Source organism: Hydra vulgaris, chromosome 05 (assembly GCF_038396675.1).
Source record: "Hydra vulgaris chromosome 05, alternate assembly HydraT2T_AEP".
NCBI classification, from domain to species: domain Eukaryota; kingdom Metazoa; phylum Cnidaria; class Hydrozoa; order Anthoathecata; family Hydridae; genus Hydra; species Hydra vulgaris.
In genome coordinates, this window is record NC_088924.1 from 16,432,513 (window position 1) to 16,450,000 (window position 17,488).

Here is a 17,488-nt window from a genome sequence, read left to right on the forward strand (position 1 = left end):
TGAATCAAAATGAAACAATGGTTTTATTTATAAAAAAATTGTGCTAAGTTAATTAAAAATACAGTTATTGTGCCCTATAAATTATCTGAAAAAACAATGCTAAAGTAAGTAAAAGTACATTTAATGTACCCAATAAGTTAGCTGAAGTTATCTGAAGTTATCTAAGTTAGCTGAAAAAATGGTGCCAAGGTAAATAAAAGTTTATGTGCCTTATTAAGGTAACTAAAAGTTTATGTGCCCTATTATTTATTTATGTTAACTAAAAGTAAAGTTAATGTGCCCTATCAATTACCTGAAAAATGATGCTTTGTTAGTAAAAAGTAAGGTTGAAAAAATTGTGCTTTTTTAAACTAAAAGTAAAGTTAACGTGCCTTATTAATTAATTGAAAAAATAGTGATATGTTAATTAAAAGCAAAGTTAACACGAGTCTTATCAATTAGCTGAAAAAGGTGCTATGTTAATTAAAAGTAAAATTAATGTGTCCGATAAATTAACTTAAAAAAAATGATGCTATGTTTATTAAAAGTTAAAGTAATGTGCCCTATAAATTAACTGAGAAAATGGTGCTTGGGTAATTAAAATTAGAGTAAATGTGCTTTATAAATAAACTGAAAAAATGGTGCTTTGTTATTTAAAAGTAAATGTTATGTTCACTATCAGCTAGCTGAATGAAAATTGATTTTTTTAAGCTTTAACTATCAACTTTTTCATTTTTAAATTTCAAAAATAAATATTAAAACTTTTTTTTTAATTTCACCTACGCAGCAACTGTTCACAGTTTTTCTGTTCCTGATTATTTCAAATTAAAAACCAGCCTAATTTATTTGTAAAAATAAGTATATTTAATAACATTCCTACAAATATGTTTATAATGGAAACATTTTCTAGTGTAAGTTGTACAACTTAACTTCGGTTTTGCAACAAAATGTAAAACAATTGTTGAGGGAATTAAAACAAATCAAATTTTGCATTGATTGTTCTACAATAAAATTGCAGAACTGTTGTACAGCATTTTTACAACAATTAGAAACCAAACTTAATGGTTTGAAAATATTTATAATATAACATGCAACGCTTTGTGAAAAAATATGAATCTCTAAAGTTCTAAAGTTTCGGACTTCAATCAAAAGAGAAAATTTAAAGCTACTCAATTTTTGTTAAAGTTTTATAAGTGTTACTTTAATTGTAAGTTAAACTTATAACTTTCTTTATAGATAATTCTACATCGAGCTCATTTCAAAGTGCTTCAATAACAGCTACAATAGTTAATGAACAAACATTAAAGCCATCTACACTAAAACCATCTCAAAGTGTACTAACTCAAACTTCAACAGTGCCAGATCAAACAGTAAAAGTTTTAAATAGCTATATTGATGGAGGTATGTGCTTTGTTTTCAAAAGTATAAATATTTTAATTTGTATTGTTTTTTATTAAATGATTAGAATTTTAAATTCCCTCAATAAGGCTAAACAATAATAATGTTTTCTATATAAAAATAGAAAAGCTATACTTATTGTTTACATTTTAAAGCTGTACAAAAAAATTTCTATTATAAATAATTAAAAAAACTTAAACCGTTTCGGTATATGTTGTTATTTATCAAAGTATTGAATATTAGTACCAGTCTAAAAAACATTTAGAACACCTGCTTGAAATGAGTTAATTAATTACCATTGGTATATAATGTTTCAAAAAACATGAGATGACTTAAATATGTGGAACAATGGACTTACCATGACTAGTATTATATGGGTCATGGTAAGTCTATTCCACACCAACCATTTTATTAACTTGGCTTTATTTCAATAATTTTTAAAAAAGAGAATTTTCATGTAAAATTGAGTTTTCATGTAAAATCTTTTTCTATAAGAAAGAAAGTTGCCTCTTTAATGCGCAAACGTAACTAATTACTAAGCACATTAATAACATTAATAAGCATCTCTATCATCTAATTTTTAATGGTGTAATCACTTTTAATGTTTTTAGAAATTTTTAAAATGTTTAAAAAAAAATTCTCTCTCTTTTGTTTATTATAGTATAAAGTATCTTTATATATGTTATGCATATAATATCTATAGGCCTTTAAAAATGTTTTACTTTGTATTCTAGAAAATTGGAAAAGATTTTTAGAAATTAAATGTAAACGAAAGGATTTGAACCCACGTGAAGCACTTCAACCACTTTGGGATGCTAATATATAATCTTTTAACACTGTTTAATAAACTAATGACTTATTATTTATTTATTAAACTTTACAAAATCGCATATAAATGCTATAAATCAAATTAAAGGAGATGTTGCCGCAATAAAATTTTCAAGTAAAAGTAAATCTGTAAAATTTGATATAATTTTTAATATTTAGCCTAACTTGAAGTTTATATGTTACAAGGTTTCTGTCGATATTTAAAGGTGGATTTTTCTGATTTTTTCCTGATCCATATTCTGTTTTCCTTAATTTAATTTAAAGTTACTAAAACTTACTTAAATTACCTAGGTTTGATGAAGAGCCATTTTCTCTGATTTCTCCAAAATTTAATCTAATTTCTCTGATTATTAACTAATTTTTTTTGCAAATTTCTGAATGATCTGGCAGACATCCTATTTTAGATATTTGTACGAACCATTACAGATTGTGGTTTCATAAAAATGCCTAAAGACTTAGTAAAAGTAAAGTTGCCTAATAGCTTTGTAAAAGTAAAAACAAGCACATCATGCGTTAAATTTAAAAAAAGTAACCAAATTGAAAAAATAAAAAAATACACCTCATGTATTAACTGGAAATCAATTTATTTATACATAATAATAAAACAAAATATATAAAGAGAAGTCTGTTTACAAAATTTTTTTTACTAAATTTGCATTATTAATTAACAATTGGTAGATTAACCAACTACATAAATACTAATTATAGATGCAGCGTTTTTTTAACCACCACTCTCTCTCTTCATGCTTTACTTTCTACAAGATCCACACTCTAAATTAATAAAATATATATAAAGAGGAAGGGGTGCTTTTGCCCTAAATTTAAGCCCTCACTTTATGTGGGCCCTTTATTTGTTTTGAAAAATGCTGAAAAAGCATTGTCTAAAATGAAAAAAAATATATTATTGATAAAAGAAGTAAAATTATTAAAGTTTAACACTGCAAACCAATTTACATGTTGCTGATGTTTTTTCTAGAGCTTTTTAAAAATAATCAAAATCTGTAACAAAAGAAAAAAATTCATTTTATTTATAAAAATATTTATTGCAAAGACAAAATAGCTATCACACAAAATAATAAAACACAATAGCTATCGGTGTAAACAAATATTGTAATTCGACCAGAAAATAAAATTATCCTTACCTTGATTGCAAAAAACAAATTTCTTTTCAAACTATTAGTTAATGATCAACATAGTAAATTTAAAATAGTTAAAGTTTACTAAGTTAAAACCATATTTTAACAGCACACAAAGTAAGCACATGATTGTGAATAGAGCACCAAAGTAGAACTAAAGAAATAGAATAACAACTAATTTTAAATGTTTTTAATACATAATATTTACAGTTAAACATAAAAAATAACTCTACCATCACGAGATAATAAAGTAAAGTTATAAAAACAAACAAAAAATAAATAAAAGAATTTAGTATAATGTTAATTTTCTTTAAAAGTATGATCCTTTTAATTAAAAACAGTTATGTTTCCTTGAACAGATAAGGACACACTGATAAAGAACATACTCAGTGAAAAATTGATTTTTAAGTTCTTATTGTAAGTACTTAATAGACCTATGAATACCTATAAATACCTAATTCAGTGATAATCGGTGATTATTATGAAAATTATTAAATCCATTTTAAGTATTCACAAAATTGACAATATATTATAAATGACAATATATTATTTTGACATGGAGAATCATAGACACTGTCACAGCAGCTCTTGAATCATTTTAATATTTTGCATGTTCTGCTGACTTATATTTTGACGGTGTTTAGTGTAAAATGAAATGTACAACATTTTAACAAATTTTTTTGTAAACATGACTTAATATTTAATTAAATTAATAATGAAAGAAAAAATTAGTATTTTCTAACATTTTTATTTATTTACAAACAAAATTTAAAAAATAGATCAATAAATATATACATATTAAACTAAAAACATTTAAATACCTTTTCTATTTGTAGATGTAGTTAAGTATTTTTCACTGCCCACTTAAACTTTTCAAACTTCTCTTTTGGTTAGGGTAACCCCTTCCTATTAATAAATTGAAGGAAAATCTTATTGCCTATTCTAGATATAGAGGACTTTTTTTAGAATTTGACAATTGTGCCCCTCCACTTTGAAACCCATATCATTGCCCATGACAGAAAACTGCAATTTCACAACAACTTACAAAATCAAACTTATTTTATTTAAACAACCTATAAGCAAATGTATAATTTCAATACATGAAGATAAATACAAACTTTAAAACTGAAAATAAAGATAAATCAGAGTTTAAAACTTACAATATGTGATAAGGTATGGCACTAAAATTAAAATAACAATCAAGTATTGTTATTCATTTTTAAATATTCTGTACAAAAAAATTTGTTGAACTAGAAACTAAAAAAAAAAGCAAACGTAAATTTTTTAAGAAGAAAATTTGAAAGATTCTTAAAAAGTTTAACTTTATAAAATCTAACCTGAATATCACCACCAGACAATAACACTGTACTAAATAATTAGATTTATATAAAACATGATTGAATATCTAACAAAAAGCAAAAGCAATAAAAAATAAAAAAACAACTTACTTATATCTAAAATAAGGTCATCTTCAGCTTTTATTCCCACAGGGTTCTGTTCTAGGGCCTTTACTGTTTTTATTATATATTAATGATCTGCCTCACTCTATAAATAATTTGATTGTTCATCATTTTGCTGATGACTCTAATTTTCTATGCATAGATAAATCACTTGCGCAGCTTTGTAAAAAAGTTAATTCAGATCTCCATCATTTGAGTCATTAGTTAAATAGTAACTGTTTTTCTCTAAATATCAAATAAAACTGAATTTATTATTTTACACCCTCCAAAAAAAAAAAGATTGATAGTGATAATGTGAAAATTTGAATTAACAGTGAAAGACTTTTCTTATTTAAATATATAAAATACCTCAGGTATTTTATATATTTAAATAAGAAAAGTCTTTATTATATTGAATTAGTTGATAGTACCATATTAAAAATCATGGTACTATCAACTAATTCAATTAAATAAAAACTCTCAAGTGCCAATAGTATGTTGTCATTAATATGGCATTATGTTCCCCAACATATTCTAATATCAATTTACTATTCCTTGTTCTCCTCACATCTAAGTTATTATTGCACTGTTTGGGGTCAAAACAGTAGTTTTCTATTACATCGTATAAACAGTTTACAACACACTTCCATAAGAATTATGATATTTTCTCCTTTACAATCTCATATCTAAAATAGGTTTTCTGAATTAAAAATTCTAAAATTTAAAGGTCTTGTAAAGCTTTATTATTGTCTCTTTATGTTTGATTTTCTTCAAAATAAACTACCATATTAAGAAATTTTTATTTGAGTATATATTTAATGAATATTAATTTTATATTTTATTATTATTGCCTTTTTTATATAACTGTATTTATAAAACTATAATTACTTTTGTTTTATGCTGTCTTTTTTAACTCTACTACTAATATTACTATTATCATTAATTTGCCTTTGTTTTATAAATCTTATTAATATTATTTACAATGATAGTGGTAGTGATTCAATTGTAGTAATAGTTCTATGAAACCAATCAAGTGCACATTTTCTAACATAAAAGTTTTATACTATTTATACGTTTGAACATCTTTAACTCAAAAACACCAAAAACAAAATAAAATTAAAAATAAAATAAACATCACAAAAATTGCAATTATGAAATATATAAAGCTTGAATAAAATTCAAATATCAACAAACAAAGCCACCTCACATCTGAGGTGGCTTTGTTTGTTGACGATACTACCATTTATTCTTGTCTTGATAAGATGCCAACACTCTCTGATTGCTTAGAGGGGGCATTTGAGCTTGAAACGGATCTCACTTCTGCTACAGCATGGGGCTCACAATGGCTGATGAACTTTAAATCAGATTAACCCAATTTTTTTCAGCCAATTGTTACCACAATAATTTAGATCTTCCTATATTTATAAATGTACTCCACGAGTCATCTACCCTTCATCTTCTAGGATTAACTCTTCCAATATTTCTTGGAAACCATATATCAAATCCATTGCAAAATTAGCATCTGCTAAGGTTGCATCTCTTTATCATGCTTGCCACTGTCTTTCTCTGGATTCTATTCTTTATCTCTATAAATCTCAAATCAGTCCTTGTATGGAATACTAGTGCCATATCTAGGGTTGATCTTCCAATGATGCCCTTTCTCTTTTAGACAAGGTGCAAGAGCGCATTGTAAATATAGTTGGACCTGGTCTTGCAGCCAACCTCCAATCATTATCAAGTCATCATAATGTTGCTCCTCTTTCTCTTTTTTACAAATACTATAACTGGTGGCTCTAAAGAGCTAGTGTCTCTTGTGCCATCTACTAAGTTCCATTCTCGTGTTACTTGTCTTTCAAGTCTCATCCTTTTTTCTGTGATTATTCCTAAGTGCTCTAAAAATTATTTTTCGTCTAGTTTTTTTCCTTGAACATCAGTTCTTTGGAATTCTCTTCCTTTATCTTTTTATCCTGATTTATATAATTTGCAATATTTTAAGTCGTCCATCAATCACTATTTTGCTCTATAAACTTCATCTTTTTTCTTCCAGTAAATTTCAACTTTAATAGTGGTTGCTTGCAGCCTTGTTAGAAGCAAAAATGTTTTCAACAACAGCTAACAATACTTAACTACAGACAGAAACAGATCGAGAAACACTGGTTAATTTTCCAGATTTTATCCAAAATAAATTCAAATTATAGAAACAAAACTTTTACAAACAAACCTTACAATCCTGTAAAAAAAATTTTTATAAATAAATATAGGTAACTCAAAGGGAACAAATTATGAATAACTCAATCAATAAAAAACATAACTCTAAGAAAGTGCTTAAAACTTCTAAATTTTGGCACCAACCATCAACTGTATAGTTTAAATAAAATAATGCTTAATTATAAAAAATATATATAATTGCCAGTTACTGCTTGGCATCAAACTTTAGGCAACATCAATCAGTTGTATATTTTGTGGAAAAAGTGTAGCTTATATTATAATCAACATCATGCAAAATCTTTATTTAAAAAAATATATGTTTACATATGCAAACATCACAACAGCAATATTATAAAACTATGCTAGTAGCTTGTACTTTACTTAGACAATCATATATATTTTATAATAATACTATAAAAATATATGCTTGTCTTAGTAAATTACAATGTGCTAGCATTTTTTTGTTATATTCAGTTATGCTAAAATTAATAATTACAATTGAAAGTCCAAAAAATTGGTAAAATACACTGGTCAACAATGAATTTGCACCAGCTTTAATTTTAAGCTTACTAGAGCTTTTCACGCTGATTCCAAATCTGTATTTAATTTTTCTCCAGCACGTCTGAATCTTAAGGTAATGTATGTGTGTTTTTTGCACTTTTTGTATAGTTTCAGTGTGAAATGTGCTAATGTTTCTTTATTTTCAGGGTAATTACTTCATTAAAATTAACTTATATAATGCCTAGAAATTGGAAAAATTCACCAGACGCCTTTTGCTACATTTGTGGCCAATTTACTGTGTTAGGGCAGCGAAAGAAAATCACTCCAGAAATCTCGAAAGTTTACAAGCTGTATTTTGGTTGTCCTTTGGGAGATCAAGATAAAACTTGGGCACCACATGTGGCTTGTTATAGTTGTTGCAGCTTATTATGAGATTGGATCAACAAACGAAGGCCTTTTTTTCGATTTGCTATACCGATGATTTGGAGGGAACCAAAAGATCATTACAATGACTGCTATTTTTGTGCTATTAATACTGCTGGATTTTTGTCCAAAAATAAGCACTAAATTGTGTACCTGAATCTGGATTAGGCCATGAGGCCTGTTCCTCATGACAGCACCCTGCTCATTCCATTACCACCAGCTGATGGATTAGACTCTGTTGAAGACGAATGTGTTGTTGATGTTGAACATCAAGATGATCTGATTGGCTGATGTTGACTTTGATCCAGATATTGACAGCGAAGAGCCCAAAGTTTTCACACAAGGTGAAGTGAATGATTTGGTTAGAGACTTGTCCCTTTCCAAGGAAAAAGCTGAACTTTTGGCGTCGCAACTGAAAGAAAATAATTTGTTAGCAATTGGTGTCAAAGTATCCCACTTTTGAAAGCGCAACAACGATTTATCTAGGTTTTTCACCATTGATGAACTCTTGTGCTACTGCAATAATGTCAATGGTCTTTTCGAAAATTTATCCCAAGTGCATTCGCCTTGTGATTGGCAATCAGAAGCCATGTATTCCAATCGCTCATTACGTACACTTGAATGAAACTTACGAAAATATGAAAATATTACTTGACGCTATTGATTACAAAACTCATCAGTGGAACATTTGTGGTGATTTGAAAGTGATTGGTATGTTAATGGGTATGCAAAATGTTCAGCAATTTAACATTTTTATATACATTTAGTTTTTAAGTAAATATAACAATTTTATATAAAAGTTTAAATAAAATATTAAGTCTTTTAGAGCTAAATAAGTTTTATATAACAACAAAAGTGTTAAAGTGTTGGTTATGTGTTTAAATTAGGGCTGTACCGGATTCTGGCTCCGGCTCCGGCCGAAATGCGGCCATTTTTACAAATCTGGCCTAAATCCGGCTCTGGCAAAAAGTTTTGAATTCCTTCCACATTTTAGCCGAATTTCAAATTTTCAACGTTTAGCTATATTTATGTTGAGATATTACATTCAACTACTTTGTAAAAATTGTATAGTCATTCATAAGATTTGTTTTAACTTTTTTTCACTAGATGGCAGGCAAAGGAAAAAATGATAAAAGCAGTCCAGTTTGGGAATTCTTCAAATTAAAGGATAGCGACAGCTCAAAATGCCAGTGCTTGCTGTGTCCCAGCATCTTGTCACGTGGTAAAGCTGGTGAACCTAAAAAGTTTTCAACTTCGTCTATGATAACACATCTTCGTTCAAAACATCCTAAAGAATACAACGAAATGCAAATAAAAATTGCTGACTCACAGAAGAAAGCTGAAACTGTAGCACTGTCAAATGCTAAGCTTGGTGCAACTGCCGCAACCAGTAAAGCCATGGTTCAGTACACAATTCCAGAACAAGTTGCCCACATGAAAATATGGGATATCAACAACAGCTCATCAATTAGAATTCATCGTGCCATTGCTAAGATGATTATAACTGATATGGAACCGATTCAGGTTGTTCAGAAGACAGGCTTCGTTGAACTGATGAGAGTTTTAGAGAGGCGGTACACTGTTCTATCACGCAAATATTTTTCAGAGCAATTAATTCCTGAAATAAACAATGAAGTGTGTGCGCAACTATTGGTAATACTAGATCCAGCAACTTCTCCATTTCTGTCATTTACCACTGATACATGAACATCAGGCAGTACTGTGCAATCATTCATGGGTTTAACTGCCCACTGGCTAACAGAGCACTTTGAAAACATGAGCTTTGTGTTGGATTGTAAGCCATTCATTGGACATCATACTGCCCCTGCACTGATGACTGCCTTTCAGCAGATGTTTGACAAATGGAACATTGACGTTGGACGCTGTCATGTCGTACTTCGCGATAATGCGGCAAACAATTAAAAATGATTCCGTGATGCCAACATAGATAGCCTTGGGTGCTTTGCACATACTATTCAGTTATGTGTACATGATGGCTTGCTCAACCAGCGGGCAGTATCAGATATAATAAGTATTGCTAAGAAATTAGTTAGTCATTTTAGGCATTCTTTGTCGGTTCTGGTCGGTTAAAGGAGCTGCAGGGCAGTATCAGATATATTAAGTGCAAGGAGCTGCAGGGCAGTATCAGATATAATATGTATTGCTAAGAAATTAGTTAGTCATTTTAGGCATTCTTTGTCGGACTGGTCGGTTCAAGGAGCTGCAGGCTGAACTTTGTTTACCAGACCACCAGCTGATACAAGACGTGAGTACAAGGTGGAATTCAACGTTTTACATGCTGCGCCGACTATGTGAACAGCTTTGTGCATTAACTGTCTACTGTTCAGAAGTTGATGGAATTTATTGCCCAACTGCATATCAATGGTCTGTGGCGGAGAATGTAGTTTGTGTACTGGCTCTGTTTGAAGAGGCTACTCGTGAAGTTAGCTATGAAACAGCACATATATCACTGGTTATCCCTATTGTAACAGCTCTGCGGAACCTGTTGAAAAATGAAGGCAATGATGCAGGTGTAAAGACTATGAAGTCAACACTACTTAAGTCATTGGATGAGCATTTTAAAGGCATTGAGGAGAAACCTCTTTATACAGTGGTGACGTTGGTTGATCCACGATTTAAAACTAAATTCTTTTCATCACAGGCAACACTGACAGCTGCAAAGGCAGCGGTTCTGCTTGCAATAAATAAAGTTACAGTGAAGAGGGTATCGATGCAAGATGAAAATCAATCTGAGCATGCTAAGCAGCAGATTAACAAAATTGAAGAAGTTCCAGCAAAAAAAATCCAGCTGGATAATTCTTCAACATCATCCTCATTACTCTGGCAATGTATTGATGAAATTGTTCAATCTACCTCAGCACCTGAACAACAATTGCCAACAAGCATTGAAATTCAGCTAAGCCAGTATCTGGCAGAACCAGAAATAAATAGACTCGCTGATCCACTACAGTGGTGGAGTAAAAATATGCTGAGATTGCCAGCTCTGGCGACAGTAGCTCGCATTTATTTGGGTGCACCGCCAACAAGTGTACCATCAAAACGTTTGTTCAGTGTTGCTGAGGAGGTCCTCAATGATCGCCGCAGCTCACTCCTTCGACATAATGCAGCTCGTCTAATATTTCTTAAGTACAATTCGAAACTGATCAAAGACTAAATACTATTTAGTCTTATGCATATAGATTAATTTAGTAAATAGAAAAAAATCATTTATCAATTATTTTGTTCTGCTATATTGTTTTATTTATATTGTTTGAAAATTTTTCCTTCCTTTTTAATAAAAAAAATGAAGTTTAACAGAAAAAAGTTGTCACTTGGTATTGAAAATGGTCAACATTGTTTACCATTTCAAACACTGTTTGATTTACAGGATTTCGGCTCCTGTAATTTGCTTTCGAAATCCGGCTCCGGCTCTGGTTCCGGCCGGATTTGTCAATTTAAATCCGGCAAATCTGGCTCCGGCCGGATTTGGAAAAATTGAATCCGGTACAGCCCTAGTTTAAATAAATAAAATTATCACGTTGTTATTGTAATAATTCACTGAGTTCAAAAGTCATGTTTTACTGTTATTTAACATTGATTTAGATGAAAGCTAAAACATGTATCGAAAGATATCTGAAAAGAAAGAATATTTTTACAAAAGAGGAAAATGCATTCTCTGTGGCATTGAAGTTTATTGGTTGTCTGATAAATTACGCAGCCATAAAAGAGTTAATTGTTCTGGTATATCTGATGAAGAAAAACAGATTTCTTTTGATAAATAATAAAGTTGGTATAAGTAAACAACATAGTGGTGTTAACTTTAAGCAAATCTGAGCAATTGCAATATGATGAATTATTGTCAAATTTTGTTTTTTGAACTGGAATTCTATTTAATGTTATAAACTCTTCAGCTTTTAAAAACTTTATAGATACTTTGATACCGGCTTATTTAAACCATATGCCATCAGAAAAAATTATTAGAACTACTCTTCTGAGGAATCAGTATAAAAGGTATTACAATATTGGCTTAAAAATGATAAGCGAAAGTCCTTATTTTTCAATTACAAGTGATGGTTGGTCAAATATATGAAATGATCACCTTGTAAACTATGTTATCATAATTCCTGGAAAACAACCTTTTTTTTTAAAATCTATAAGCGCTAGTGGTTTCTCAAACAGGAAAAACTATTGCTGCAGGTATTTTAAAATTTGCAGAAAAATTAGGAAGTGAAAAATGTGTTTCAATTAAAACTGATAACACAAGTTCAATGAGAAGTGCAAGGAATATTATTGAATGTAAGTTTCCTAAAATTTTTGCTAATGGATATATATGCTGCTCACGTTATTAATCTACTTATAAAAGATATAATTTTTTTGGATTATTCTAAAGAAACAATGTCATCTGCTTTACAAGTTGTCTTATTTATCAAAAGAATACAATTGCTTTTATATAGGTTTAATAAAATAAAAAACAGTATAGAATTCAAAATACCTAAGTGATTCCTGTTGACACTCGTTGGTGTACTCATTATAATTGTTTATCAAAATTAATGAATGCTAAATTTATTAATGAACTCTTAATTGAGGATCACATTATGTCAAATATTAAAGAATCAGAGAAAAAAAAATCGTTTGTAAAAATTATTTCTGAATTTGAGTATTGGAAAAAAGTCAAAAGCTTATCAACCATACTTGAATTTCCAAGTAATGTAAATGGAAAATTTAAAAGTGATAATTATGATTTAGCAAATATTTACAATGATTTTAAAAGACTCCTCTGTCATTTTGAAAAACATGGTTTAGATTCAGGAATAATTGTCAAGTTGTTATATGAAATTTGGGCCTTTATCCATACAGAATCTATGGGATTTGCTTTTGTTTTATCATCAATATATGCTAGTGATGACATGATTGACTCAGATAAATTAGACACTTTGAAACAATTAAAAATACATTTTACAATATTTTATGATTCAGAAGAAGAAATCATTTTAGCTATTTTTGAGTTGAATAAATATTTAACACAATTTGTTTTTATGTCAGACAGTCAGACAGTATCAAAGAAGAAATTTTTAAAATGTCAAATTTTCAATTCTGGGCAATTGTTGGAAAAAGTAAAAATCCAAATTTATCTAAAATTGCAATCAGGTTATTCACAGTTACGACATCTTCTGCTTCTTGTCAAAGAGTTTGGAGCACTTATAATTTCATTCATGAAAAGAGAAGAAACAGACTATTAAATGAAAATGTGAAAAAGTTAGCTTTTCTTTACATCAATTCATCTTTATAAGACAAGGAAGATAAACAAAATTACTTATACGATGAAAGCTATATTGAAGAAGATGAAGAAGAAATGACTTTATTAAGCTCTTTTTACGATTTGACTTAGTGACCACCTTTTTTAGCAGAGAATATATATTCTTGAAGTTTCAAACATTAAAAATTTTATTCTGATAAAAAATATATATAATTTAATTTAGATTTAAAATACATATAATTTAATTTTGATTTAAAAAATATATTTAAATTTATTAAAATTAAAGTTAATGCTTGGGTTTAACTTAACTGTCAAATTTATTTTAAAATACTACTAAATATTGTTCAATATTGAAATTTTATTTGTCCTTAAAAAAAAAAAAATTAGCTCATTTTTAGCAAAATTGCTTTTTTGGTTTTATATATATATATATACATATAAATATATCTTTCTAGCCAGGGACTAATTTTTGACTTTTTCTCCTTTTATGTTACTGAAAATGTTTTTAAATATTTGTATGCAAACAACAAATGAAATTAGCGCAAGTGTTATTGGTAATGTAAATTCTTCTCACATTTTATCAATAATAGTTGTCAATTTTTTTGTAACTTAATTTTTTAAATTAAAAGTTACCCAATTATTTAATAAGTAGATAAGATAATTATTTAATAAGTTAGATATATATATATATATATATATATATATATATATATATATATATATATATATATATATATATATATATATATATATATATATACAATTTCAGTTAGTTTACTTTCTGAAATTTCATGCAAACAAGTTTTAAACGCCGTGTTTAGTTAAGAGTTGACATTATTTTTTGGATTGTCAAAAGACCTGGTATTTCATTAAGATTGATGCTTTTTTCATGTAAGTCTGTAATCATGGTCTGCAATGACAAACATTTTTCTTTCCAGTTTGAAGCTTTCTCTTTCTAATACATTTGGCTATCTTTTCGTTTCATAGATATAGGAGAACTTATTTTGAATTTATTTAGAATTGTTGAAATATCAGTAATGTTAGGCGAAGCAGCTTCCTCGGCTGACATTGAAGCTTGGTGGATTTTATCATTTTGCATAAATGCAACATTTAAACTTTCATTAGAAATACCAACCTTTTCACCAGCTTTTTTTATCGATTCTAGCATAGCCCACTTGTCCCACATACTTGCAAGAGACAACATAAAGGCTTCTCTATTAATTGTTTGATGTTGATTGAACAGATTTTCTTTTGCATTAACATATTGTTCATGAAGTTCCTTGTTAATTTGATCAAGTAGTTTTGTTACCCCAGTAGTGTCTAGAGGTGATATATATAAATGTATTTCTTTTTTTCTAAGAAATCAAAGTAAGGTATAATGAAAGCGAGAACTGTGACCATCGCTCAGCACAACAACAGGGCGAAGTATTTTTTTTGCAATCAAATGTCTGTCAAATAATTTATAAAATACAAGTAAGGATTTGTGATCTTGTGATCCATTTTCTGTTGTCAAAACTAATAAGTTAGGAATATTTTGAACAGCACTCAGGGGAGCCATCTGACTAGTAATTCCTTGAGTACCAAATATTACATGGCAGATGCATTTTTCACCTAAATAATAAAATATTTTTAAAAAGTGAATCTGCAGTTTTAAGTAATAAAATACATGTGTTGTCTTAAAGTCATTGGCGCACAGAGGGTGGGGGAACTTTATTTTGGTAGTAAAAGGGTGGAGAGTATCCAGTAAATTTTTATGATCTGCCCTGGACATCATGAAATCTCTGTGCACTTCTGCCTAAAGTATATTTATTTTCAATTTTGATAATTTAATTAGAATATAAAATATAAGAATAATATTTGTCAAAAGTAAATTTTAAAGTTTAAAATGTGTTTTAAGTATAATGTACCTGATAAAGACACCATTGGATTTATTGTGGCACATTCATGATTTTGCCGAGTCATTTTTTAACATCTTTCACCACGGCCACCATATACTAAACTGCTCGCTGAACCATTAACACCAAAGTTAACAAATTGTGGTGTTTCATTGTGATTGAAGATTCAAGACAAGTCAATTTGCCCGGTCCAATGTCCATGCAGTAGTAAAGAATTGTAACATTTATAACAATAAAAAATAAAGGGCTTTCTAGGTCATATTTTTTTGTTTATTTATTTATTTAGTTTGGTGTTTAAATATTGAAAACTTTTTAAGTTATACTATACAGCATTATATATAAAGGGTTTTCATATAACTGTGTAATAATTCCTAATTTTTGATGCTCTTTTTCTTGTAAATTTGTTTGGAACTGTGGACATATACATCTGTGGAGACATACAACTTCTATAGTTTTAATAAATTACATAGTTTTTACCTTTTTTTCAAAAGAGCTTTCCTTCCATTTTCAGTCAAAGCAATGAACTTTCTTCCTCCTTTCATCTTTTTGTTAGCATGATCTCGAATTTTTAAAACATCCATAATGAGGTTTGTTAGTTTTTTTCTGTTCATAGCTTGATAAGCACGATTTTGACAAGCTTACATACTCAACTATAGTATCTTCTTCTTCAGTTGTTAAAATCATTAGATGTTTTTTCTTATTTCCTGTAAGAACTAGATTATCTAATTGCTTATCAATCACATTTTTGTTTTTTATTATTCGAAAATGCCCTGTTAATATTGCAGCAGACACTCGCTTTCCATTAATTTTGCACCACTCTACAGCTTGGTTTATCTGTTTGTATCTTTCGTCTCGGTTAAACTGTGCTACAGCTGCTTCAGATTTATTCCTTGGCTTTTTTATTTTAGAATTTGCATTTGCTGTTACTCTAAAGCTAAATTTTGGTTTCATTTTTATTTTTATCTATGATAATAAACATTTTAAACTATTAAAACAATTACTCTACAAGCACTGTAATGTAAAAATGCAGCACATAAATATTAGGGTTTTTAAGCCTTATTTTTTTCAATTTGCACTAAAATAAGTAGCTGTTAATTGAAATCGTAAGATATAAGAATTGTTACTAGGTCAAAATAAACTTTAAGATATAAAGAGAAGAAAAAAATATTAAAATGATGAAATTATTTAAGAAAATGATGTTCTTGATGCTTATTAAGAAATAAAGTATATGGGTTAAAATACATGATTTTTCTAATTATTTTTGAAAAATAATAAAATAATTCCAGATTTCCTTATATTATAAGATACATATATCTAGCAGATAATACTATACAATATATTTCCACGATCATTAAAGAGATATCAACAAAATAAGATTGTCTTTTTAAGGGCACCCAGCCAAAAATAGACAATTTTTAAGTACAAATAAAATAGTGAAAATAAAATTGAATAATGTTTTTAACCCCCAGGAAGAAATTATATGCCTCTAGACAAAATAAAAATATAAAATTTTGAAATAAATACTGCTACCAAATTTTTAAAAGCATATTTAAATTTGTTGTCTTTTTAAGGGCACTATACCTGTATAGTCTATTTTTTTTTAATACGCCATTATCAATTGCATTTATCCTAAATTCGTATTTATTCTATTGTATTTATATAGTATTTTTATTTGTATTTTATAAATCATTAATATTTTCTAATACTATTTACTGTTGAGTCACAACTGTAAATAGTAGTGACAATCATAATAATTTCCGCTTATCTAGTTTATATGCTTGACATTGATTTTTAATGTCAGACATATAAACTAGATAAGCTCAAATCATCAAACAACATCATCAAAATGATGTTGTTTGATGATTTGAGGAAAGGGAGGGGTAAGGATATGTTGTTTGTGCAGAATAATTGTGATAAATCCTAATATTTAGGATCATTAAAGAAGGTTGAAATAATTATTAAAAATTTTGTCATTTTCTTTTTAAAGTTTTTTTTTTTTTCTGTACTTGTATAAGTTATGAAGTTTTTTGTAAAGTTTATTTTATTAACTCTTATTCCCTACTGTTTTCTGTTAAACAGTCTTTATAAGTTTTCGCACATCAACCTGTACATATTTCTTAAGAAAAATGCATAACCAATCATTTGTACATGTACATGTAGAGCAGCTGGGTTTAATAGAAGGGATTTAATCAGAGCCTGGGTTTGTAACTTATGTTGTTGTTATTGTGGTGCTTATTTTTATATCATATTTATTTTATACTTGAACTTTAATATATATATATATATATTGAACTTCTATATTACAGATCACTTGTTCATATGGAACATAACTTTAAAACAACCTGGTAGTTCTCTATCATCTTTAAATGTTTTATATGATGAATTTGAGATAACATTTGATATTTATTTCAACATAACTGATGG

General features: G+C 28.5%; 1 protein-coding gene across 1 annotated transcript in view; it reads left to right on the top strand.

Annotated features, from left to right (window-relative positions):
• Nucleotides 1–17,488, top strand: part of LOC136080209 (uncharacterized) — a 90,321-nt gene that overhangs the window by 47,568 nt on the left and 25,265 nt on the right. The window contains exons 6-7 of the mRNA XM_065796823.1: nucleotides 1,216–1,380; nucleotides 17,371–17,488. The exon at nucleotides 17,371–17,488 is cut by the window's right edge and continues 326 nt beyond it. Of these exons, the coding sequence (XP_065652895.1) occupies nucleotides 1,216–1,380; nucleotides 17,371–17,488 (283 nt within the window). The remainder of the gene's footprint in view (nucleotides 1–1,215; nucleotides 1,381–17,370) is intronic.